Source organism: Oncorhynchus masou, unplaced genomic scaffold (assembly GCF_036934945.1).
Source record: "Oncorhynchus masou masou isolate Uvic2021 unplaced genomic scaffold, UVic_Omas_1.1 unplaced_scaffold_1682, whole genome shotgun sequence".
In the NCBI taxonomy this organism is placed as follows: Eukaryota; Metazoa; Chordata; class Actinopteri; order Salmoniformes; family Salmonidae; genus Oncorhynchus; species Oncorhynchus masou.
Window position 1 is genome coordinate 79,609 of NW_027006961.1, and position 26,436 is coordinate 106,044.

Genomic DNA, 26,436 nt, shown 5'->3' on the forward strand with positions numbered 1-26,436 from the left:
GAATTGTTAGTTAGATTACTTGTTGGTTATTACTGCATTGTCGGAACTAGAAGCACAAGCATTTCACTACACTCGCATTAACATCTGCTAACCATGTGTATGTGACAAATAAAATTTGATTTGATTTGATTAAGTCTTTGAATGAAGAGATACAACTGTCCAGTGTTTATGGCAGCTCGTTCCAGTCGCTAGCTGCAGAGAGCTGAAAAGAGGAGCAACGCAGGGATGTGTGCTTTGGGGACCAGAGAGAGGGCTGCAGTAGGTATCTCAGATAGGTGGGAGTTAGGCCTAAGAGGGTACATGCTTTTTCGTCTTCTTTGACGGACTGCGTGGCTTTACTCAGTTTCATTACATTCGCTGTAGGCTACCACACGAATGCATAATATATAAACAACTTGCACGCCACATTTCAAAACAAGTACTTGCATGGTGGCTTCAATGACAGGTTTAGATACTCTGCGGTGCCTTGTTAGGTCGAGAGCTCAACTACGATATCCACAATCCCTTTCGCATCATACGCGGCAGGATTTTCTCGGATCGGAGTACGCTACAATTCAAAACGAGACGTCTCTGTTTATGTTCAACACACCTCCAACATATTATTCTGCTGTCTGCACGGAGAGCGAAGCATTAAAAAAAACATTTGGGGGAATGTAACTTTGTACAGGAAGAAAGCTAACACGAACGCGTCGTATGATTGGCCATTCTGACTTTTTTTTGTATCAAACATTGAGATTTGTTGACAAATTGCCTTTGTTAGCTGGTAAACAAGCGAACTCAACGAACTTGGTCGGAAGCGGCGGGTGGTAGATGGTTGTCACCCGCTCACTGAGTGGTGTGTCTCGGCAGGAGGAGCGCATCGACTCCGCTGTAAGTAAAACTACCTAACAATAACTCTCCTCTCGTTTACACAAGATAACTAACCATATTAGCTTGCCAATCAGTTGACAATCTCCTGTTTCCCTTTGTGAACCCGCTGGCTAGCTAACATAAGGGACAGTAGGCTAGCTAGCTAATATGATTGCTTGCTGGTGGAGAGATGTGCCAGGTAACGTTAACGTTAGAGTAGCTAGTTATTCCTCTCAAAAACCTAGCTAGCTAACTAATAATGGTCATAATTTAGGCTATAACCAAATCTTCTCTTAACGTTAATCATAACTATTTATTTTTGGGTCATTGTAATGTATCCAAAGCTATTTAGTCATAAATCCTTACGTTTTTACGCATGGTGGTCCCGGGAATCGAACGCACTATTCCGGCTTTGTCTACCAACTGAGCTAACTAACAAACTAGGTTTTGCATCTCAAGTTGAAATGGGATAACATTCCCTCGTTCAAGCATCTGATCTGTTGGCTATCCCTGCTTCTGCCTTTGTTGGTCCGGTCTGTCAATGACTTGGATCCGCCTTTTTGACATCCATGTCCCGTTGTCGTATCAATCATTTGGTTCACCCTTTCCAATTATCTTATCTCTTGTTTCATTGCGGATCAATAGCTCGAATGGTGATTTGACTTGCCACTCAGCTATTGTTTAGCTACAAACGTTGTCGTCATTGCATTGTCACGGGTAAACATGTTGTTTACAAACTGATTTTTGGTCAGAATATGTTTTGTTTTTAAACTTGTGGATGTACACACACACAAACACCACCACCACCATGTGTTCTACTATCCTTGTGGGTACCTAGCCTTAACCTGACTCCTGAACTTAGCCCTAATTGTAACCAAAACACAAAACCTAACCCCTGAACTTAAAATAGCGTTTGTCCTTCTGGGGATGTGGGAAATGTCCCCACTAGGGATAATGTGCCTTGTTTTACTATCCTAGCGTGGGCTTGTTTTACTATCCTAGCGTGGGCTTGTTTTACTATCCTAGCGTGGGCTTGTTTTACTATCCTAGCGGGGACTTGTTTTACTATCCTAGCGGGGACTTGTTTTACTATCCTAGTGGGGACTATCCCAGTGGGGACTTGTTTTACTATCCTAGCGGGGACTTGTTTTACTATCCTAGCGGGGACTTGTTTTACTATCCTAGCGGGGACTTGTTTTACTATCCTAGCGGGGACTTGTTTTACTATCCTAGCGGGGACTTGTTTTACTATCCTAGCGGGGACTTGTTTTACTATCCCAGCGGGGACTTGTTTTACTATCCCAGCGGGGACTTGTTTTACTATCCCAGCGGGGACTTGTTTTACTATCCCAGCGGGGACTTGTTTTACTATCCCAGCGGGGACTTGTTTTGCTATCCTAGCGGGGACTTGTTTTGCTATCCTAGCGGGGACTTGTTTTACTATCCTAGCGGGGACTATCCTAGTGGGGACTTGTTTTACTATCCTAGCGGGGACTTGTTTTACTATCCTTGCGGGGACTATCCTAGTGGGGACTTGTTTTACTATCCCAGTGGGGACTTGTTTTACTATCCTAGCGGGGACTTGTTTTACTATCCTAGCGGGGACTATCCTAGTGGGGACTTGTTTTACTATCCCAGTGGGGACTTGTTTTACTCTCCTAGCGGGGACTTGTTTTACTATCCCAGCGGGGACTTGTTTTACTATCCTAGCGGGGACTTGTTTTACTATCCTAGCGGGGACTTGTTTTACTATCCTAGCGGGGACTTGTTTTACTATCCTAGCGGGGACTTGTTTTACTATCCCAGCGGGGACTTGTTTTACTATCCCAGCGGGGACTTGTTTTACTATCCTAGCGGGGACTTGTTTTACTATCCTAGCGGGGACTTGTTTTGCTATCCTAGCGGGGACTTGTTTTACTATCCTAGCGGGGACTTGTTTTACTATCCTAGCGGGGACTATCCTAGTGGGGACTTGTTTTACTATCCCAGTGGGGACTTGTTTTACTATCCTAGCGGGGACTTGTTTTACTATCCTAGCGGGGACTATCCTAGTGGGGACTTGTTTTACTATCCCAGTGGGGACTTGTTTTACTATCCTAGCGGGGACTTGTTTTACTATCCCAGTGGGGACTTGTTTTACTATCCTAGCGGGGACTTGTTTTACTATCCTAGCGGGGACTTGTTTTACTATCCTAGCGGGGACTTGTTTTACTATCCTAGCGGGGACTTGTTTTACTATCCTAGCGGGGACTTGTTTTACTATCCTAGCGGGGACTTGTTTTACTATCCTAGCGGGGACTTGTTTTACTATCCTAGCGGGGACTTGTTTTACTGTCCTAGCGGGGACTTGTTTTACTGTCCTAGCGGGGACTTGTTTTACTATCCTAGCGGGGACTTGTTTTACTATCCTAGCGGGGACTTGTTTTACTATCCTAGCGGGGACTTGTTTTACTATCCTAGCGGGGACTTGTTTTACTATCCTAGCGGGGACTTGCTTTACTATCCTAGCGGGGACTTGTTTTAATATCCTAGTGGGGACTTTGGGCATTTCCAATACCCTCAAGGATAGTAATACACACACCCCTTCCCACCCCAGAGGGTCTGAGGGAGGGGGGGTCTGTCCCACTCCAGAGGGTCTGAGGGGGGGGAATCTGTCCTCTATTGAATCTGTGGGTCTGTAGGAACCCCCACCTATCCAGTGTGTCTGTAGGAACCCCCACCTATCCAGTGTGTCTGTAGGAACCCCCACCTATCCAGAGTGTCTGTAGGAACCCCCACCTATCCAGAGTGTCTGTAGGAACCCCCACCTATCCAGAGTGTAAGATATCCATCAATCCGGTTTTCAATTTTTCAATTCTGTGTGTGTATGTGATGTGTGCTGTTCTCTGGATCTGTTGCGTCATGAGGCTTGGTACTGTGTGTTTGTGTTAACACACTGTAGGCCTGTGTGTTTTGGCCTGTGTGTGTGCACTCTGTATGTGCCTGTACTCTGAATGGAATGCCTGGGTAGTTCCCCAGGTCATAACTGTGGGTGTGTACGTGTGTGTTTTTTGCTTACGTTCGTGCATACTGTAAGCTTATGAGTCTGTACTCTGAATGACATGCCTGGGTGAGTTCCCCAGGTCGTAACTGTGCGTGTATGAGGCTAGGGACATCTGAGCAGCTTAGGCTAGGCTGTAGGCTACACTCTGCAGTGTATGTGAAGCTTGGCACACTACTCTTCAGTTCAGCTTATTCGCTCCATTCAGTGTGCTGGGTTTGTGCATGTGAGATGGAGGATTACCAGGGTTTGTCATGGAAAGTGGGTCAGACAGTGGGTATGTTTTTACTGTCGTTTCTGTTAGTGGGGAAAGAAAGACAAAGGCCTGGTAAAACATCATCAAACGTTTTTCCACATTGCTGGGAGCAGATTAGACTGTTGGTCTCTCTTTCTTAGTCTCTACACCTTGAGTCTATCCCAGTCTCTCTCTCGCTCTCTGTCTCTCTACTTCTTCCCTTCTAATTCTTTAGGTATATTCCAAACAGTCCATCACCCTCTCTGCTTCCCTCTTTCCCTACTTTTCCATCCCTCTCTGCTTCCCTCTTTCCCTACTTCTCCATCCCTCTCTGCTTCCTCTTTCTCTACATCTCCATCCCTCTCTGCTTCCCTCTTTCTCTACATCTCCACCCCTCTCTGCTTCCCTCTTTCCCTACTTCTCCATCCCTCTCTGTCTTAATTACGCACATGAGGTCATTCATACATGGAAGGACATACCTGCCAACACCTGAGCTGAAAGAAAATGTCAAATCTGGACACGGGGCAGTTTGCTTCTGGAGAAACATTTAACGACTAATTCTGTTTGTGGTTTGTGTTCTGAAGCTCTACCTTTTAGTCTAGCAGTTCACAACATTACAAATGCTGCTCCTGTGAAGTTTCCCCTGGGTTTTATATATATTATTTAACCTTTATTTAACTAGGCAAGTCAGTTAAGAACATATTCTTATTTACAGTGACAGCCTACACCGACCAAATCAAACGACACTGGGCAAGTTGTGACTCCCAATCACGGCCGGTTTTGATATAGCCTGGATTCGAACCAGGGTGTCTCTAGTGATGCCTCTAACACTGAGATGCAGTGTCTTAGACCGCTGCGCCACTCGGGTGCCCAAGGTACAGATCTAGGATCAGCTTTCCCTCCCCCAATGCTAACTAAAACCATTAGGGGGGGATGCTAAAACTGTCCCAAAATCAGCATTTTGGAACTTCACTAACTCCAATAAAGTTAGCCTTACTGAAATGAAGTAGTTTGTATTGTGAACACAACATTTATGATGTTGTCTTTCACCCCTCAGATTTGGTAAGTGAAAAAGTAGTAGTTGGGGTTAGAGACGAGGGCTGGGAGTAGTAGTTGGGGTTAGAGAGGAGGGCTGGGAGTAGTAGTTGGGGTTAGAGACGAGGGCTGGGAGTAGTAGTTGGGGTTAGAGAGGAGGGCTGGGAGTAGTAGTTGGGGTTAGAGAGGAGGGCTGGTAGTTAGGGTTAGAGAGGAGGGCTGGGAGTAGTTCTCTCCTCCCCATATCCCCCAGTCTCTCCTCAATCTCTCTCAGGGGCTGCTGCTGCCAGTACAGGCTGTGCTTTAGGCACAGATTTATGATCAGTCTGCCCCCATCAGGTCAGCCCCCCTCCCTGCTGTTTTCCTGTGCAGAGTGAGTCAAGTGAGCCACACTTTCCTCAAGCTGCTGGTCACTGGAACGGTTGGTTGGTTTCTGGGAAGGTCACACAGTGTGTTTTCTACTGGCAGGAAGTAGTACCTAGGCAGGGTGTGAGTGTGTCCGTGTGGTTTTGAGCGCATGCGATGTGTGTGTGTGTGCCGTTTGTTGTCTGTCCGCTGTCGGACTGTGTTCACCTCAGTGAATTATTGATGAGCCTGTAACTTGAACGCCTCCCCTCCTCTCCATCTCCCAGTCTCTCCATCTGTCACCAGTAGCCTACATCCCAGTACTGCCTACTGGAGTCAGTACACCTCTCTCTCTCTCTCTCTCTCTAGGCCCCTCTCTCCCCTCCTCTCCATCTCCCAGTCTCTCCATCTGTCACCAGTAGCCTACATCCCAGTACTGCCTACTGGAGTCAGTACACCTCTCTGTCTCTCTCTCTCTCTCTCTCTCTAGGCCCCTCTCTCTCTCTCTCTCTCTCTCTCTCTCTCTCTCTCTCTCTCTCTCTCTCTCTCTCTCTCTAGGCCCCTCTCTCCCCTCCCCTGGGTGTGTTTGATGCGGATTACCTACCTACTGACAATAATTTACTGTTAATGCAGCCACACACACACACACACACACACACAGGGTGGTGGTAGGGTGGGGCTGTATAATCGGTGCCAGATGGCCTTTGAAGATGGAAGGTGGGGGTCTCTGTACCTAATTACATTGACCTACACTGCGTTGTGTAGTTTTCATGCGTTTCAGGTCCATTACAGCATGTGACTGGGCTGAGTGGATAGAAACATTGCTTTGAATACGAGTTCAGTTAGGCTACAGACCACGTTTCCATTCTATGGAATACAGTGTCTAAGATTAAGTCAACCTCTGCCTTTGAGTAGTCCAAAGAAACATGTCTGCTATTGGAAGTCTTTCTCCTGTTTGTCTGATAGGCTAGTAAATAGGATTCTGGGAACTTTCAATAAATTTCCTGGTTTTCCAGAAATCCCGTTTCCGGATTTCCTTCTTATTCCCTTCCGATTCCGTGAATCTTCCAACCAGGATTTCTGGAAAACCAGGGAATTTATTGAAAGTACCATGAATTTTGCAACCCTAGTTTTAGATATCTGGAGTGTGTTTTATAAATGTCTGAAAGACATTTGGGAACCAACCACTAGTGAAATTCAACCTCTGTTCAGTGTATTAGACCTTGTGATAATGTCTAGGTCATTTGACTCCCTCTGTGGTCAATCTTTTACTGCTTGGCACTCAGCATTAAGGGGTGAAGGCCCTGTGATAGACTAGTGTCCTGTCCAGGAGGTGTACTGAGGTGATAGACTAGTGTCCTGTCCAGGGGGTGTACTGAGGGGATAGACTAGTGTCCTGTCCAGGGGGTGTACTGAGGGGATAGACTAGTGTCCTGTCCAGGGGGTGTACTGAGGTGATAGACTAGTGTCCTGTCCAGGGGTGTACTGAGGTGATAGACTAGTGTCCTGTCCAGGGGGTGTACTGAGGTGATAGACTAGTGTCCTGTCCAGGGGGTGTACTGAGGTGATAGACTAGTGTCCTGTCCAGGGGGTGTACTGAGGTGATAGACTAGTGTCCTGTCCAGGGGGTGTACTGAGGTGATAGACTAGTGTCCTGTCCAGGGGGTGTACTGAGGGGATAGACTAGTGTCCTGTCCAGGGGGTGTACTGAGGTGATAGACTAGTGTCCTGTCCAGGGGGTGTACTGAGGGGATAGACTAGTGTCCTGTCCAGGGGGTGTACTTGAACATCAAGCTGCCTCACTACAGGAACAGGAAATGGGCTCCGGCTCGTACAAGGCTACCTACTTACTGTGGTCAGTCCATTTCCCCCAATGGGCAAACGTCCAGTCATCCAGGACATCAGCTGCCACGGATGACCCAGTTGTCGTGGGAATGGCACCGATTGGTCCCAGATTCTCTTGGCAAGCGGGTCCAGCTGGAACATGGTTTATTTAACCAAGCTAATTTAATACTGAGAAGTATTTCAACCTGCTCAGAAAGATGACAGATAGATGGGGGTTATCTCAAACACAACAACAACCAGCTCTACATTGGTAGATCATAGATCCGAGGATGAGGAAGATTCTGGCAATCACACAGACAGACACAGAGATTGATTGAAAAGCCTGAGAAATGTTTGAAATTGTGAAAAGCATCATTTCATTTTTCATACATTCACCTACATTCAGGAAACCATTATTTTAGGTCAGACGTTTGGCAACGGTTACAATGGACCTGTTCTGATACATTTCCCTTAGACAAGTTAGTGGCTGTGTGGGAGAATGTTCTGGCTTGAGTTGGCCACGTCTACGGATGTTTAACCTTTTTCATTCGGTTAGTTTTGTTGAGATTAACATCTCTGTTTCCAGAGAGACCAGGATAGCAGCATCAGCACAGCAGTATCAGACAAACCACCACCTGACATCAGCCAGAGGAAAATAACATTAAATACAATAAACTGCATGTTCCCTTGTCTGGAGGCGAACTACGCCATCTAGACTCGCCCACAACAATGCATCTTATCCTTTGTAGTCACTGGGTGCCCACTGGTAGATTCCACTGTCTGTGTTGGTTAGAAGGGACACTTCACCACCTTTTCACCTAATCTTGACTATGCTGTCTTCAGCACCATAACAGTGTCTGTCTGTTACGCAGGGCTACACGTAGGCTAGGCTATGTAACAAGAAGATTAGAACATAACATGTATTGAGTGTTGTTTTTGTGAGGTTTGTACTCCAGTCTTCTGACAGTTAGGCTGGTTTGTGCTCCAGTCTAATGACTGTTAGGCTGGTTTGTGCTCCAGTCTTCTGACAGTTAGGCTGGTTTGTGCTCCAGTCTTCTGACAGTTAGGCTGGTTTGTGCTCCAGTCTTCTGACAGTTAGGCTGGTTTGTGCTCCAGTCTTCTGACAGTTAGGCTGGTTTGTGCTCCAGTCTTCTGACAGTTAGGCTGGTTTGTGCTCCAGTCTTCTGACAGTTAGGCTGGTTTGTGCTCCAGTCTTCTGACAGTTAGGCTGGTTTGTGCTCCAGTCTTCTGACAGTTAGGCTGGTTTGTGCTCCAGTCTTCTGACAGTTAGGCTGGTTTGTGCTCCAGTCTTCTGACAGTTAGGCTGGTTTGTGCTCCAGTCTTCTGACAGTTAGGCTGGTTTGTGTGCGCAAGTGTTTGAGGCTAACTAACTTCCTGTCTCATTAAATGGCGCCCGGATTCACTTTCTTCTTGTTTCGGATACTCAGGGGGACATCACACAGACAGACACACACATCCTCACCAAACAAACAAAAAATCACTTCAACCAGTAAAATGGCTCTTTGGCTAGCTTTTGCTACAGCCTATATCAATGAGCGTTAGCATTCTAGCTAACAACTGCTGCATCCAAAACAGTTATTTTGCAAAGATCGCAACCGAATATAATCTTAGCGACGTTTCAAGCAAGAATCAAAACATCATTGTAAGCGTAAGGTATTTTGTTTAGCCTAAGATTGATGTTTTTATTTTTTCTCTGTTGAATGGGTGCAGAGCGCGATGGCTTCCTTACAGCCGCGTGCTTAGGAGGATGACTGCATTCTATGAGGAAGTAGCAAACATTTTTTTAACGGTCTGTTTGAGATACAATTTGTGAGGTGGGTTTTTTTTTATGTGTTTGTTTGTTTTCTCCAAATTATGCTTTGGCCACCTGAGTTTAGAATGAGTCAACAACATTATTTGGGTATGAGTTAACAGAATATTAACTTTTAAAAGTGAGATTGCCCAGACAGTTACTTGTTTTGTCAACAGATATCTAATCACCTGACCCTGATGGCATCCTGACTACATTTACATTACAATACATTTAAGTCATTTGGCAGACGCTCTTATCCAGAGCGACTAGAGGTCGACCGATTAATCAGAAAGGCCGATTTAATTAGAACCGATTTTAAAGTTTTCATAACAATCGGAAATTGGTAATTTTGGGCGCCTATTTTTTAAAAAATATATATATATATATATATATATATATATTTTTTTTTTACCTTTATTTAACTAGGCAAGTCAGTTAAGAACACATTCTTACTTTTAATGACTGCCTAGAAACGGTGGGTTAACTGCCATGTTCAGGGGCAGAACGACAGATTTTCACATTGTCAGCTTGGGGGATCTAATCTTGCAACCTTACAGTTAACTAGTCCAACGCAATAACGACCTGCCTCTCTCTCGTTGCACTCCACAAGGAGCCTGCCTATTACGCGAATGCAGTAAGCCAAGGTAAGTTGCTAGCTAGCATTAAACTTATCTTATAAAAAACAATCAATCATAATCACTAGTTAACTACACATGGTTGATGATATTACTAGATATTATCTAGCAGCTCTTCGTTGTGCGTCAAGCATTGCGCTGTTTATGACTTCAAGCCTATCAACTCCTGAGATGAGGCTGGTGTAACCGAAGGGAAATGGCTAGCTAGTTGGCGCGCGCTAATAGCATTTCAAACGTCATTCGCTCTAAGCCTTGGGGTTGTTGTTTCCCTTGCTCTGCATGGGTAACGCTGCTTCGATGGTGGCTGTTATCGTTGTGTTGCTGGTTCAAGCCCAGGGAGGAGCGAGGAGAGGGACGGAAGCTATACTGTTACACTGGCAATACTAAAGTGCCTATAAGAACATTCAATAGTCAAAGGTTAATGAAATAGAAATGGTATACAGGGAAATAGTCCTATAATAACTACAACCTAAAACTTCTTACCTGGGAATATTGAAGACTCATGTTAAAAGGAACCACCAGCTTTCATATGTTCTCATGTTCTGAGCAAGGAACAGAAACGTTATCTTTCTTACATAGCACATATTGCACTTTTACATTCTCCAATACTTTGTTTTTGAATTATTTAAACCAAATTAAACATGTTTCATTATTTACTTGAGGCTAAATTTATTTTATTGATGTATTATATTAAGTTAAAATAAGTGTTCATTCAGTATTGTTGTAATTGTCATTATTACAAATACAATTTTTTTTTTAAATCAGCTGATTAATCGGTATCGGCTTTTTTGGTCCTCCAATAATCGGTATTGGCTTTGAAAAATAATAATCGGTCGACGTCTAATCCTGACATGCAGTACTTTCAGGTTTCTCCATTTTTAAGAAGGTTGATTCACTCCCTCAGTTGGCTTCCCCTGGTTAGCTAACCTGCAGAAAGAAAAAGGCTTTGAGCTCCCTCCCTACGTTCCCCAGCAACACGCATCCACATACGCACACAGAATACGCACGCTGAGGAAAACATCAAACGCAGGCAGTCCCCCCTCCTCTCAACAGTTTTTTTTATCTTTTACATCCAGAACGTCGGCCCGTAGAGGAGGGTTTGACATCCCGAACGTCGGCCCGTAGAGGAGGGTTTGACATCCCGAACGTCGGCCCGTAGAGGAGGGTTTGACATCCCGAACGTCGGCCCGTAGAGGAGGGTTTGACATCCCGAACGTCGGCCCGTAGAGGAGGGTTTGACATCCCGAACGTCGGCCCGTAGAGGAGGGTTTGACATCCCGAACGTCGGCCCGTAGAGGAGGGTTTTAGAAAGACGGACAAACATCTAGACCTCAAATCAAATTGTATTTGTTACCCTCCGCATGCCCGGAATACAGCAGGAATACAGCAGGAATACACCTAAACAACATGACACTTTTGGCAACAGACTTTTAGAAACACAGGACACACTCTTCATAGTGATGTTGATTACCTTGATGCGACCTCTGCTTCATGACCAATAACTGCACTGTATTAAAGTCCCAGCACTGGTAGGATCATTGTTAGTGAATTTCCCCATCGTAAAGTTATCAGTGGATTTATAATAGATGAGGCCTATCTGTGGATGGCGTATGTGTACAGTACAGTAAGAATGTTGTGTTGAAGTGTTCCACAAACAGTCAGCCAAATCCCAGACCACACACACACACACACAACCCTCCGCCTCAGCTCTCGACCATTATTTTATTTAACCTTTATTTAACTAGGCAAGAACAAATTTGCAATTCTTATTTACAATGATGGTCTTCTGGGGAACAGAAGACCAGAAGACCTTGTTCAGGGGCAGAACGACAGATTTTAACCTTGTCAGCTCGGGGATTCGATCTAGCAACCGTTCGGTTACTGGCCCAACACTCTAACCACTAGGCTACCTGCTGGTTACTGGCCCAACACTCTAACCACTAGGCTACCTGCTGGTTACTGGCCCAACACTCTAACCACTAGGCTACCTGCTGGTTACTGGCCCAACACTCTAACCACTAGGCTACCTGCTGGTTACTGGCCCAACACTCTAACCACTAGGCTACCTGCTGGTTACTGGCCCAACACTCTAACCACTAGGCTACCTGCTGGTTACTGGCCCAACACTCTAACCACTAGGCTACCTGCTGGTTACTGGCCCAACACTCTAACCACTAGGCTACCTGCTGGTTACTGGCCCAACACTCTAACCACTAGGCTACCTGCTGGTTACTGGCCCAACACTCTAACCACTAGGCTACCTGCCACCCCATTGCAGGGGGTCAGACGGCCTTCCTAACCCATAGGTTAGTTTCATAATACAGACGGCCTTCCTGCTCTCCCAGCCAGGCCCCAGTCCAGTGCTCCAGAACCCCATCCCAGACCAGTGCTCCAGAACCCCATCCCAGACCAGTGCTCCAGAACCCCATCCCAGACCAGTGCTCCAGAACCCCATCCCAGACCAGTGCTCCAGAACCCCATCCCAGACCAGTGCTCCAGAACCCCATCCCAGACCAGTGCTCCAGAACCCCATCCCAGACCAGTGCTCCAGAACCCCATCCTAGACCAGTGCTCCAGAACCCCATCCCAGACCAGTGCTCCAGAACCCCATCCCAGACCAGTGCTCCAGAACCCCATCCCAGACCAGTGCTCCAGAACCAAATCCAAATCCCAGGTAGCCTACACACATCCCCTCTCCCTGTCTGGAACACGATTTCCCTCCCAAATCCCAGGTAGCCTACACACATCCCCTCTCCCTGTCTGGAACACGATTTCCCTCCCAAATCCCAGGTAGCCTACACACATCCCCTCTCCCTGACTGGAACCTCCCAAATCCCAGGTAGCCCACACACATCCCCTCTCCCTGACTGGAACCTCCCAAATCCCAGGTAGCCTACACGCATCCCCTCTCCCTGTCTGGAACACGATTTCCCTCCCAAATCCCAGGTGACTGAGATATGATTCCTCCTCTTCTCCTTCCCTCTCTTCTGATATTTTACACATCCCTGCTCATCGATTAGATGGGTTACACAGGAAGAATGAGGGAGGGAGGCAACGACGGAGAGTCTGTGAGCGGGAGGGAAAGAGAAACTTAGTGTCGATCTCCTTTCCCGAGAGTCCCCTCAGATCGATTACCTGGTCATCTGACTTGTAATCTTCAGCGTGTGCAGACCAATCCTCCTCCTCTGATCCCTCCATGCAACCAACACACTCAGGAGTCCAGACCGGATGCAGGGCGTAAGCAACAACTCCCCTCAACCCCTCCCATCTATCTCTGAACACCATCCAGTCCCATCCTTCAGCTCCCCTCAACCCCTCCCATCTATCTCTGAACACCATCCAGTTCCATCCTTCAGCTCCCCTCAACCCCTCCCATCTATCTCTGAACACCATCCAGTCCCATCCTTCAGCTCCCCTCAACCCCTCCCATCTATCTCTGAACACCATCCAGTTCCATCCTTCAGCTACCCTCAACCCCTCCCATCTATCTCTGAACACCATCCAGTTCCATCCTTCAGCTCCCCTCAACCCCTCCCATCTATCTCTGAACACCATCCAGTCCCAGCCTTCAGCTCCCCTCAACTCCTCCCATCTATCTCTGAACACCATCCAGTCCCATCCTTCAGCTCCCCTCAACCCCTCCCATCTATCTCTGAACACCATCCAGTCCCATCCTTCAGCTCCCCTCAACCCCTCCCATCTATCTCTGAACACCATCCAGTCCCATCCTTCAGCTCCCCTCAACCCCTCCCATCTATCTCTGAACACCATCCAGTCCCATCCTTCAGCTCCCCTCAACCCCTCCCATCTATCTCTGAACACCATCCAGTCCCATCCTTCAGCTCCCCTCAACCCCTCCCATCTATCTCTGAACACCATCCAGTCCCATCCTTCAGCTCCCCTCAACCCCTCCCATCTATCTCTGAACACCATCCAGTCCCATCATTCAGCTACCCTCAACCCCTCCCATCTATCTCTGAACACCATCCAGTCCCATCATTCAGCTACCCTCAACCCCTCCCATCTATCTCTGAACACCATCCAGTCCCATCATTCAGCTACCCTCAACCCCTCCCATCTATCTCTGAACACCATCCAGTCCCATCCTTCAGCTCCCCTCAACCTCTTCCATCTATCTCTGAACACCATCCAGTCCCATCCTTCAGCTCCCCTCAACCTCTCCCATCTATCTCTGAACACCATCCAGTCCCATCCTTCAGCTCCCCTCAACCCCTCCCATCTATCTCTGAACACCATCCAGTCCCATCCTTCAGCTCCCCTCAACCCCTCCCATCTATCTCTGAACACCATCCAGTTTTGATTTCTATTTGCCTGTGGTGTGATATTTCACCAATGTTCTAAACCTTTCTATTTTCATAGATGTTACACATTTTAAATTAAACATCAACATTTTTGCTAAGAGTATTATTGTATTATTGATCGATTGACTATGACTTTTTAAATCACCCAGCAGTGCCGAGGCGGCAGGGTAGCCTAGTGGTTAGAGCGTTGGACTAGTAACCGGAAGGTTGCAAGTTCAAACCCCCGAGCTGACAAGGTACAAATCTGTTGTTCTGCCCGTGAACAGGCAGTTAACCCACAGTTCCTAGGCCGTCATTGAAAATAAGAATTTGTTCTTAACTGACTTGCCTAGTTAAATAAAGGTAAAATAAAAATTTGCAGAGTTGGCTCCAGTTAAATGTTGCAATTCTTTAGCCATTCCTGAACTTGTGACCAAAAACAAGCTACATGGACCGTACCAAAACCAAATATGCAGAACTGCGATGGTTGTACCCCCTATATATATATAAAAACCATGTGCCATGGAATCGGTACATTGAAAATCTCTTCCCAACTATTTTGGAATCATATGGCACAGCTGTCAATTTTTTTGTCCCTAAATGAAAAATGGTATACTTTTTTTATTTATCACAATTTTCTTTAACCAATTTTTGGTTTTTAATGTAGGGCCAACAGGCAAGGTCCTTACTTGCTCCCCCTTCCACTTGCCTCTTCCATTTCTGTGGTAATGCTGCAATTAGTTGGTTGTAATATTGAGTAGAGCAAACATTTCTGTATTTTTGTGTGACAACTCCATTTATGATATAATTTACAAAGATTATACATTTAAAATAATAATAATATGTTTTTTTTAAATACATTTTTAGTCAATTAGTATATTTGAGGTTAACCATAATATTTGTTCTGTCTTTTCTGGTGGATTAAACTGGAATTGCAACCGGCTGTCTATGGTTTGTTTTAAAAATAGCAATATTTTAGAGATTGTTTCATTTTTTAATAACCGAAAGTGAGAGGTTGTAATCTGAATAAATGGGGGAAAACAGCCATTCTTGAAAATGGAGTGAGACATTCTTACTAATCTGCTAGAGAAACAGTTCGGATTTAAGGTCTAATGCTTTAATATTTAATCATTTCTGCCCTCCAAATTCATATTCATTATATAAATAGGCCCGTTTTAATTTTGTTTGGCTTGCTGTTCCAAATAAAATGGAATATTTCTGCAAATAGATACACTGGGATATGACTAAAGAGTTAATCAGTTTTTCACGAATAGACAGGTATGTTCCTTTCCACGGCAGCAAGAGCTTCTCTATTTTTGCTAACTTCCTATTAAAATGTATTGTAGTGAGCCTCTTTGACTGGAGGCCTAGTGAAGCTTTGATTGGCTAACAAAAACAATCATGTGTGAAGGCGCCTGTCTTTATGGGGTGCATGTCATAAAAATGACTTTTAAAAGTTAGTTTTATTGAATTAAGAATTTGAAATATCGTGGTATATCCTTGTATGCAGCAATGTAACATGGATATTTTCATTTTTAAAATAGGCCTGTAATTTTTACTCACACAAGTAATCAAATACTAATGTCTGTTCAGATATTCAAATATTTCAAAAGCTGTGCCCATCCCCAACCCAAGCAACCTAAGGATAGGAGTGTTCTCGCTGAAGGTTGAGAGTTGGTTGAGAGTTGCCCTTAATGGAGGCTGAAGTGCAGAGAGTTGATAGCCATCAACGAGACTGGCTTAACTATAATATATTCCGCTTAGCAGAAAGTTTTGGGATTTGAACCCACTATCCTGCCGTTACAAGTGCCAGGCTCTACCAACTGAGCTGCAGAGGACCCCTGTTACTCATTTAACCAGCCAGCCAATTAGCCAGTCTACAAACCATTTAGACAGCGAGTCAGCTAACCAGCCAGGCCTCCAGTCAGCCAGCAGCACTAAGTGAAAGTAAGATGACTGACACTGACTTAGCTTAGTACTCTCTCTTAGAGGTGCTGCTAGACTGGGTGCCTGAAAGGTTCGCGGACTGACAGGCTGTCTGGTTGGTTGGTTGACTGTGATTGACTGGTTAGCTGGCTGTCTGGCTAGTTTGTTGGCTGTCTGGTTGACTTGCTGGCTGGTTAGCAGGCTGGCTAACTGGCTGGCCTGTTGGATATCCCAGGAGGCAGCTGGTGTTTGCCCAGGAAGCAGGCTGTCTGCTGGGGCCACTGATGTGGTTGTCCTTCCCCATGGAGGTCCTCCACCACACCACGCCTAGTCTGTCTGCTTCCCCATGGAGGTCCTCCACCACACCACGCCTAGTCTGTCTGCTTCCCCATGGAGGTCCTCCACCACACCACGCCTAGTCTTTTCTTTTCTCTCTCACTCACACTCTCACTCATATATGAAGGGACATTTCTCTCACTCTCACTCATATATGAAGGGACATTTCTCTCTCTCACTCACACTCTCACTCATATGAAGGGACTTTTCTCTCTCTCACTCACACTCTCACTCATATGAAGGGACTTTTCTCTCTCTCACTCACACACTCTCACTCATATATGAAGGGACTTTTCTCTCTCTCACTCACACACTCTCACTCATATGAAGGGACTTTTCTCTCTCTCACTCACACACTCTCACTCATATATGAAGGGACTTTTCTCTCTCTCTCACTCACACACTCTCACTCATACACTCTCACTCACACACTCTCACTCATATATGAAGGGACTTTTCTCTCTCACTCACACACTCTCACTCATATATGAAGGGACTTTTCTCTCTCTCTCACTCACACACTCTCACTCATACACTCTCACTCACACACTCTCACTCACACACTCTCACTCACACTCACTCACTCATATATGAAGGGACTTTTCTCTCTCTCACTCACACACACTCACTCATATATGAAGGGACTTTTCTCTCTCTCACTCACACACTCTCACTCATATATGAAGGGACTTTTCTCTCTCTCTCACTCACACACTCTCACTCACACTCACTCACTCATATATGAAGGGACTTTTCTCTCTCTCACTCACACACACTCACTCATATATGAAGGGACTTTTCTCTCTCTCTCACTCACACACTCTCACTCATATATGAAGGGACTTTTCTCTCTCTCTCATGAAATTACTTTTCTCCACTGAGCTGATAACCTAAACGTTCATTGAGATTCAGACACTTCCTAAAAGAGGGTGTTTGGACTCCTGTCATCAGATTTTGGGTGAGACCTTTGAGTTGAGTAGCTCCGACCCCTGAGCCTTAGGCTGCCCCACATCAGGGGTTCACCAGTGTTTATGTTGATGTGGGCACGAGTGTTATTTTTTGGGGGGGGACTGTTTCCATCAGGAGGGTGTCGTTGAAGACTTGGGGTGAGCGGGATCAACAACCTCTGCATCATCAAGACAGTTGCTTTGTGAGAGGGTGTTAACAGTTCTCCATTAGTGTTTTTGTGGTTAGTGTGGTGGGGAGTAAACATTATTTTAACTTGATGTGAGTTGAGGCCTTCGCTTTTTGCAAATGATGCCTTGGCAGCTGAGAGGTATGAAATAGGTTGTGTGTGAATCTGTTTCCAGGAAACTGGCCTGATCTATTCCATTTGTGAATCACCTCAACTCCCATGTGAAGCGACTTCGTCAGCGCAGTTCTCACAAGCGTCCCGATCAACAGCCAGTCCAGTGTGCATTCTGAACACTCAAAAGTGTGGTTGAAGAATAGCACACCTTTCCCTTTCCTTGAACTGTTGAAGGACGGGACTCGACCTGCGTGCCAAACAGGACACAGGCAAATTGTTGGTGTTGTTTTTAGGGGGGGGGGGGGGGGGACTGCCTGGCTGCACAAAGGCACCGTTGTCTGAGGAAGTGAGGTCACTGTGGAAGCCCTGGGTCGTATTCATTAGGGGAAACGGTAGCAAAACCTTTTGCAACTTGAAACTTTAAGCACCCCTTGTTTTTCTGCCGAGCGCATTTGGTGACCGCGTGGGGGAGTTTGGTGACTGCGTGGGGGAGTTTGGTGACTGCGTGGGGGAGTTTGGTGACTGCGTGGGGGAGTTTGGTGACTGCGTGGGGGAGTTTGGTGACTGCGTGGGGAGTTTGGTGACTGCGTGGGGAGTTTGGTGACTGCGTGGGGGAGTTTGGTGACTGCGTGGGGAGTTTGGTGACTGCGTGGGGAGTTTGGTGACTGCGTGGGGGAGTTTGGTGACTGCGTGGGGAGTTTGGTGACTGCGTGGGGGAGTTTGGTGACTGCGTGGGGGAGTTTGGTGACCGCGGGGGGGGTTGGTGACCGCGTGGGGGAGTTTGGTGACTGCGTGGGGAGTTTGGTGACTGCGTGGGGAGTGTGGTGACTGCGTGGGGGAGTGTGGTGACTGCGTGGGGGAGTGTGGTGACTGCGTGGGGAGTGTGGTGACTGCGTGGGGGAGTGTGGTGACTGCGTGGGGGAGTGTGGTGACTGCGTGCGGGAGTGTGGTGACCGTGTAGGGAGGGGGTTTGGTGACCGCGTGGGTGGGGAGTTTGGTGACCGCGTGGGTGGGGAGTTTGGTGACCGCGTGGGGAGTTTGGTGACCGCGGGGGGAGTTTGGTGACTGCGTGGGGAGTTTGGTGACTGCGTGGGGGAGTTTGGTGGGAAGGGGGGGGTTTGGTGACCGCGGGGGGTTGGTGACTGCGTGGGGGAGTGTGGTGACTGCGTGGGGAGTGTGGTGACTGCGTGGGGGAGTGTGGTGACTGCGTGGGGGAGTGTGGTGACTGCGTGGGGAGTGTGGTGACTGCGTGGGGGAGTGTGGTGACTGCGTGGGGGAGTTTGGTGACCGTGTAGGGAGGGGGTTTGGTGACCGCGTGGGGGGTTTGGTGACCGCGTGGGGGAGTTTGGTGACCGCGTGGGGAGGGGAGTTTGGTGACCGCGTGGGGAGGGGGTTTGGTGACCGCGTGGGGGAGTTTGGTGACCGCGTGGGGAGTTTGGTGACCGCGGGGGGAGTTTGGTGACTGCGTGGGGAGTTTGGTGACTGCGTGGGGGAGTTTGGTGGGAAGGGGGGTTTGGTGACCGGGGGGGGGTTGGTGACTGCGTGGGGGAGTGTGGTGACTGCGTGGGGGAGTGTGGTGACTGCGTGGGGGAGTGTGGTGACTGCGTGGGGAGTGTGGTGACTGCGTGGGGGAGTTTGGTGACCGTGTAGGGAGGGGGTTTGGTGACCGCGTGGGGGGTTTGGTGACCGCGTGGGGGAGTTTGGTGACCGCGTGGGGGAGTTTGGTGACCGCGTGGGGAGGGGAGTTTGGTGACCGCGTGGGGAGGGGGGTTTGGTGACCGCGTGGGGGAGTTTGGTGACCGCGTGGGGGAGTTTGGTGACCGCGTGGGGGAGTTTGGTGACCGTGGGGGGGGTTGGTGACCGCGTGGGGGAGTATAAACCTATCCTAAGGGGATACACAGACACACAGCAGCAACCATTTCAACCCCAGACCACATAGCAAACACACACGTGTGGGTGTAGTTATCCTGTAATGCAGGTGGCACCAGCCAGAGACCGTTGTTTGGTTAGCAGTGCTTCTGTAGCCCTCATAAGATTGCAGAGTGTTCTAAGCAAATGGCCACTGGATTGATGCAAATAATCATGGTATCATTCCTGCCAGGTAGGTAGCAGATAGGCTGCTTTGTAGTTAACATTAAATTGAGAAGGTTTTTGGGAAAGCCTTTTCATCTACCGGCAGATGGTTATCATTAGCATCATCGCTAACGGCTACACTAAGTGTAGACGAGACATAAGAGCACCACAACACAGACAGGCCCTTTCAGGAAGATGAAAGATAATGCTATTGGAGTTTTGTTTCATTCGGGTTTAATGTCTGGATTCCACGCTTGGCGCAACGCAGATATTTTTTTTCTAGGGCCATATTTGTGTGTGTCTTAATGGGTGTGTGGTGGTGTAACTGTCAGTGACTTCCTGTTCAGTGTAAGGTGAGACCTGAGAGATCAGGTGACTTCCTGATGTTGTGAGCTGTGTTGTCCACGTGTGACTGACCTCACGCGCTCTCTCTCTTATCTCTATCTAGGGTTGCAGCGGCGACAACCAACAGGCACATGCAGGATGAGGAGGCGGAGCTGAAGCTCAGCTGACCCCACCCATTTAGTGTGACCTCCCTCCTACCCTCACCCATCCAGCCAGCCGGGCCCATGTTCTCTCCAGAGCAGGAAAATATCTCCCCCTCCTCCACCTCGTCCTCCAAAGTGCCAGTGAAATATGGAGAGCTCATGGTGCTGGGGTAAGGAGCCAACCACATTATAACACTTCACCACTTAGTTACCAACTCAGATGCTTATGGCTGTTCCTCTATGCTGATGATACTGAGATACTTATGGCTGTTCCTCTATATTGATGATAGTAACTCAGATACTTATGGCTGTTCCTCTATGTTGAGGAAAATAATTGATGATTATAACAGTAGTGTTGGTCTCCAGGGAGATGATTATAACAGTAGTGTTGGTCTCCAGGGAGATGATTATAACAGTAGTGTTGGTCTCCAGGGAGATGATTATAACAGTAGTGTTGGTCTCCAGGGAGATGATTATAACAGTAGTGTTGGTCTCCAGGGAGATGATTATAACAGTAGTGTTGGTCTCCAGGGAGATGATTATAACAGTAGTGTTGGTCTCCAGGGAGATGATTATAACAGTAGTGTTGGTCTCCAGGGAGATGATTATAACAGTAGTGTTGGTCTCCAGGGAGATGATTATAACAGTAGTGTTGGTCTCCAGGGAGATGATTATCACAGTAGTGTTGGTCTCCAGGGAGATGATTATAACAGTAGTGTTGGTCCTGGTCTCCAATGGAAAACAGTGATGAGATATGAGCTGGATCACACACACTCATAGCTTAAACCTATCTTTAAATCTAGCCTTTGTACTCATGGGGACCTGGGAAATACTTTTGGGGATTTCCAGTACCCACGAAGATAGTAATACACACACACACACACACACACACACACACACACACACACACACACACACACACACACACACACACACAATGCAGGCGTGTCTGTGAACTCACAGCAACTCCCCCTGCCTGCTCTAGGAACACTTCTTGCTTCCAACATGGCATCCTATCCCCTTGTTTATCTCTGTCTGTCTCTCTCTTTAGGTACAATGGCTCTCTACCCAACGGTGATCGAGGCAGGAGGAAAAGCCGCTTCAGTCTGTCTAAGAGACCCAAGGCTAATGGGGTCAAACCCAGCACAGTGCACGCTGCCTGCACCGCACAGGCAGCTAAGGTAAGACACACACACCCCTACCAGTATCTCTTGTCGTGATTTGTGTTTTGTCTTATATTTGTATTTTTAATCCCAGCACCCTGTCCCTGCAGGAGGCCTTTTACCCTGTCCCTGCAGGAGGTCTTTCTACCCTGTCCCTGCAGGAGGCCTTTCTACCCTGTCCCTGCAGGAGGCCTTTCTACCCTGTCCCTGCAGGAGGCCTTTCTACCCTGTCCTTGCGGGAGGCCCTTTTACCCTGTCCCTGCAGGAGGCCTTTCTACCCTGTCCCTGCGGGAGGCCTTTCTACCCTGTCCCTGCGGGAGGCCTTTCTACCCTGTCCCTGCAGGAGGCCTTTCTACCCTGTCCCTGCAGGAGGCCTTTCTACCCTGTCCCTGCAGGAGGCCTTTTACCCTGTCCCTGCAGGAGGCCTTTTACCCTGTCCCTGCAGGAGGCCTTTCTACCCTGTCCCTGCAGGAGGCCTTTCTACCCTGTCCCTGCAGGAGGCCTTTCTACCCTGTCCCTGCAGGAGGCCTTTTACCCTGTCCCTGCAGGAGGCCTTTCTACCCTGTCCCTGCAGGAGGCCTTTCTACCCTGTCCCTGCAGGAGGCCTTTCTACCCTGTCCCTGCAGGAGGCCTTTCTACCCTGTCCCTGCAGGAGGCCTTTCTACCCTGTCCCTGCAGGAGGCCTTTCTACCCTGTCCTTGCGGGAGGCCCTTTTACCCTGTCCTTGCAGGAGGCCTTTCTACTCTGTCCTTGCAGGAGGCCCTTTTATCCTGTCCCTGCGGGAGGCCCTTTTACCCTGTCCCTGCGGGAGGCCCTTTTACCCTGTCCCTGCGGGAGGCCCTTTTACCCTGTCCTTGCGGGAGGCCCTTTTACCCTGTCCCTGCAGGAGGCCCTTTTACCCTGTCCCTGCAGGAGGCCCTTTTACCCTGTCCCTGCAGGAGGCCCTTTTACCCTGTCCTTGCAGGAGGCCTTTCTACCCTGTCCCTGCAGGAGGCCCTTTTACCCTGTCCTTGCGGGAGGCCCTTTTATCCTGTCCTTGCGGGAGGCCCTTTTATCCTGTCCTTGCGGGAGGCCCTTTTACCCTGTCCCTGCGGGAGGCCCTTTTACCCTGTCCCTGCAGGAGGCCCTTTTACCCTGTCCCTGCAGGAGGCCCTTTTACCCTGTCCTTGCAGGAGGCCTTTCTACCCTGTCCCTGCAGGAGGCCCTTTTATCCTGTCCTTGCGGGAGGCCCTTTTACCCTGTCCATGCAGGAGGCCCTTTTACCCTGTCCTTGCAGGAGGCCCTTTTACCCTGTCCCTGCAGGAGGCCCTTTTACCCTGTCCTTGCGGGAGGCCCTTTTACCCTGTCCATGCAGGAGGCCTTTCTACCCTGTCCTTGCGGGAGGCCCTTTTACCCTGTCCTTGCGGGAGGCCCTTTTACCCTGTCCTTGCGGGAGGCCCTTTTACCCTGTCCCTGCGGGAGGCCTTTCTACCCTGTCCCTGCGGGAGGCCCTTTTACCCTGTCCTTGCAGGAGGCCCTTTTACCCTGTCCTTGCAGGAGGCCCTTTTACCCTGTCCTTGCAGGAGGCCCTTTTACCCTGTCCTTGCAGGAGGCCTTTTGTCCTTTGGTAGGCCATCGTTGTATATAAGATTTTTTTTCTTAACTGACTTGACTAGTTAAATAAAGGTAAAAAATAAAATTGTAATTCAATTAAAAACCTACACACAACACCATAACACTACTGCCTTGGTTAACAGTGGAAGTATGTGAACCATGCCTTTACGAACACACAGAACACACTGGCTGTTTACGGCAGAGTTAAGTGTGAACTGTCCAATGAAGGTCAGCAGAGAGATGTCCTACAAAGTGTGTGTGTGTGTGTCCTTGGAAACATGTCTGTTTCCATCCTCTTAATTAAGTCTTTAAACAGGCCTGTTAAACTACGAGGCTGGGATTGTTGGGGACCATTTGGATTAGTGATTGAGGTGTGTGTGTGTGTGTGTGTGTGTGTGTGTGTGGGAGACGTTTAGAACGCTACTTAGCAGATAGAAATTTAACAAAAAGAGCTGAGGACAGAACCTTCTCTGTTCAACATTTCTATACTGAACGTTCCTCTTTTCTCCATTCCTCCCCCATCTTTCCCTGTCTCCGTCCCCCCTCCCGTCCTCCCTCCCTCTGTCCCCCCCCCCTCCTCTCCAGGCTATCAGCAACAAGGACCAACACAGCATCTCCTACACGTTATCCAGAGGTCAGACGGTGGTGGTGGAATATACTCATGATAACAACACAGACATGTTCCAGGTAACGACAAACTCATCCTTCTGGGCCCAGTTGCAGAAAACATCCTTAAGGACATTTTCTCTTAAACTTTCCTACACTTTTAAGTCAGTTGCACAAAAATACATTTTAAGGCAAATTTTCCCCTTAAATGAAGTGAAAAGGTTTCGGGTGTCCGTGAGGTCTCTTTCTAAGTGCTTCATTCAGTATGGATATCAATGTAAACAGCGTTTTGTGGAGGGGACTGTTGCTTTCATCTGCTCACCAGCACATTTTCAACTTAGTAGTGTTTCTGTTGTCTATACAAAATACTCAGATATCAGTTAAATTAGCCTACCTTTAAAAGCATAGATATATAGTCGTATCAAGTGTAGCGTGTTATTTAGTCTGGATCATCAGGGTAAAGCACATCTGGAACGTTCTGTCTTCTGGGCTCCTTTCTGTTCTAAACAATACGTCTGACCCCAGATCATCCCATGTTGGAGAGGGGATGGGAGGGACCCTGTTAGGGCAGATCTGAGATATTACACTGCTTTGGTACTCTTCACTCTACATGGTTCTGTTGCTTTATGTTCATAACTACCATATATTTTGAACATTTAGGCAGTTAGGTAAAAAGGGCATTTGGCATGTCACTGTGATGTGCGCTCGCCGTGATGTCAGACTCTGGTGCTGCGGTCCAGATTTAAATATGCTAAACCATCAACGATGGCTGTCACACATCGATAGACGATAAAATCTTAAAGTCACCAACCCTAATGTAGTGCACATCTTTTAACCAGGGGCCATAGGGCTCTGTAGTGCACCCCGTTCCCTAAGTAGTGTACTTCTTTCAACCAGGGGCCATAGGGCTCTGTAGTGCACCCTATTCCCTAAGTAGTGTACTTCTTTCAACCAGGGGCCATAGGGCTCTGTAGTGCACCCTATTCCCTAAGTAGTGTACTTCTTTCAACCAGGGGCCATAGGGCTCTGTAGTGCACCCTATTCCCTAAGTAGTGTACTTCTTTCAACCAGGGGCCATAGGGCTCTGTAGTGCACCCTATTCCCTAAGTAGTGCACTTCTTTCAACCAGGGGCCATAGGACTATTAGGGAATAGGGCGCCATTTGGGACCTATCCATATTCTTATATATTTATGTGAATGTATTGGCTTGTGTTTGTACTTTTCAAATGTGTTGTGTGTTAACTAGTTACAGTATTAAGTTAGTAAGTATTGAGTCAGAATAACCCATTGGGCAGGAGCCTGTTTCTGTGAGGTAGAAGTAAACCCCCTTGATAAGACATGAGTTATGAGCATAAATAACATATTACCTGTTTTCAATGGAATTAGTTTTAAATCTACCTGTGCAGTCGATGTCTCCTAAACACATTTACGTCCTCTGTCTTTCTCTCTCCCCATTTCTCTCCCTCTCTGTCTGTCAACCTACTTGTAACATATTGTCTTTCTCTCTCCCCATTTCTCTCCCTCTCTCTGTCTGCCTCCCACATAAAGTCAACCTACTTGTAACATATTGTCTTTCTCTCTCCCCATTTCTCTCCCTCTCTCTGTCTGCCTCCCACATAAAGTCAACCTACTTGTAACATATTGTCTTTCTCTCTCCCCATTTCTCTCCCTCTCTCTGTCTGCCTCCCACATAAAGTCAACCTACTTGTAACATATTGTCTTTCTCTCTCCCCATTTCTCTCCCTCTCTCTGTCTGCCTCCCACATAAAGTCAACCTACTTGTAACATATTGTCTTTCTCTCTCCCCATTTCTCTCCCTTTCTCTGTCTGTCTCCCACATAAAGTCAACCTACTTGTAACATATTGTCTTTCTCTCCCCCCATTTCTCTCCCTCTCTCTGTCTGCCTCCCACATAAAGTCAACCTACTTGTAACATATTGTCTTTCTCTCTCCCCATTTCTCTCCTCTCTCTGTCTGCCTCCCACATAAAGTCAACCTACTTGTAACATAGTCTTTTCTCTCCCACCGTTCCCCTCCCTCCTCCGGTCAGATTGGTCGTTCCACAGAGAGCCCTATAGACTTTGTGGTCACCGACACGGTGGCAGGGAGCCAGAGTAACTCAGACACCCAGTCGGTCCAGAGCACCATCTCTCGCTTCGCCTGCCGTGTCATGTGTCAGAGGACGCCCCCCTACACCGCACGCATCTACGCTGCCGGCTTCGACAGCTCCAAGAACATCTTCCTAGGGGTGTGTGGGTCGGGGTGTGTGGGTCGGGGGAGGGGGTGTGGGTCGGGGGGAGGGGTGTGTGGGTCGGGGTGTGTGGGTCGGGGGGAGGGGGTGTGGGTCGGGGGGCGGGGTGTGTGGGGAGGGGAGAGTGTGTGTGTGTGTGGGATGAGGGGAGGAGAGGTGTGTGTGTGTGTGTGTGTGGATGGGGGGGGGGAGGTGTGTGTGTGTGTGGGATGGGGGGAGGAGAGGGTGTGTGTGTGTGTGTGTGTGTGTGTGTGTGTGTGTGTGGGATGGGGGAGGAGAGGTGTGTGTGTGTGTGGGACGGGGGGAGACCAGGTGTGTGTGTGTCACTAAAATGAAAATGGGGGGGATTTTCACCTCCCTCTTTGATTTGTTAAAATGTTCAGAAAGGTACATGCATATACCACACAGTACAGTAAATCTTGACACTATAAAGAAAATTAACAATTTACTTTCTATTTCCCTCTCTAAACCCCCCGCCCCGTCAGGAGAAGGCAGCTAAATGGAAGACGTGTGACGGTCAGATGGACGGGCTGACCACCAACGGCGTGCTGGTGATGCACCCTCGCCACGGCTTCACGGAGGATTCCAAACCGGGCGTCTGGAGAGAGATCTCTGTCTGCGGTAGCGTCTTCACCCTCCGAGAGACCCGCTCCGCTCAGCAGCGGGGCAAGATG

The 26,436-nt window shown here is 48.0% G+C and overlaps 2 protein-coding genes across 2 annotated transcripts; one reads left to right on the forward strand and one right to left on the reverse strand.

Annotated features, from left to right (window-relative positions):
* Nucleotides 1-499: 499 nt before the first annotated feature.
* Nucleotides 500-26,436, forward strand: LOC135531960 (E3 ubiquitin-protein ligase pellino homolog 1-like; the record flags this gene model as incomplete). Its single annotated transcript, XM_064959647.1, has 6 exons — nt 500-870; nt 20,110-20,319; nt 21,201-21,330; nt 23,491-23,592; nt 25,562-25,759; nt 26,248-26,436. Coding segments are annotated over exons 2-6 (708 nt in total), but the record flags the coding sequence as incomplete, so codon positions are not given.
* LOC135531961 (uncharacterized) lies at nt 18,009-20,232 on the reverse strand. Its single transcript, XM_064959648.1, has 2 exons — nt 20,132-20,232; nt 18,009-19,473 (listed from the first exon to the last, which is right to left on the reverse strand). The coding sequence occupies exons 1-2, from the start codon at nt 20,230-20,232 to the stop codon at nt 18,009-18,011; spliced, it is 1,566 nt and encodes a 521-aa protein (XP_064815720.1).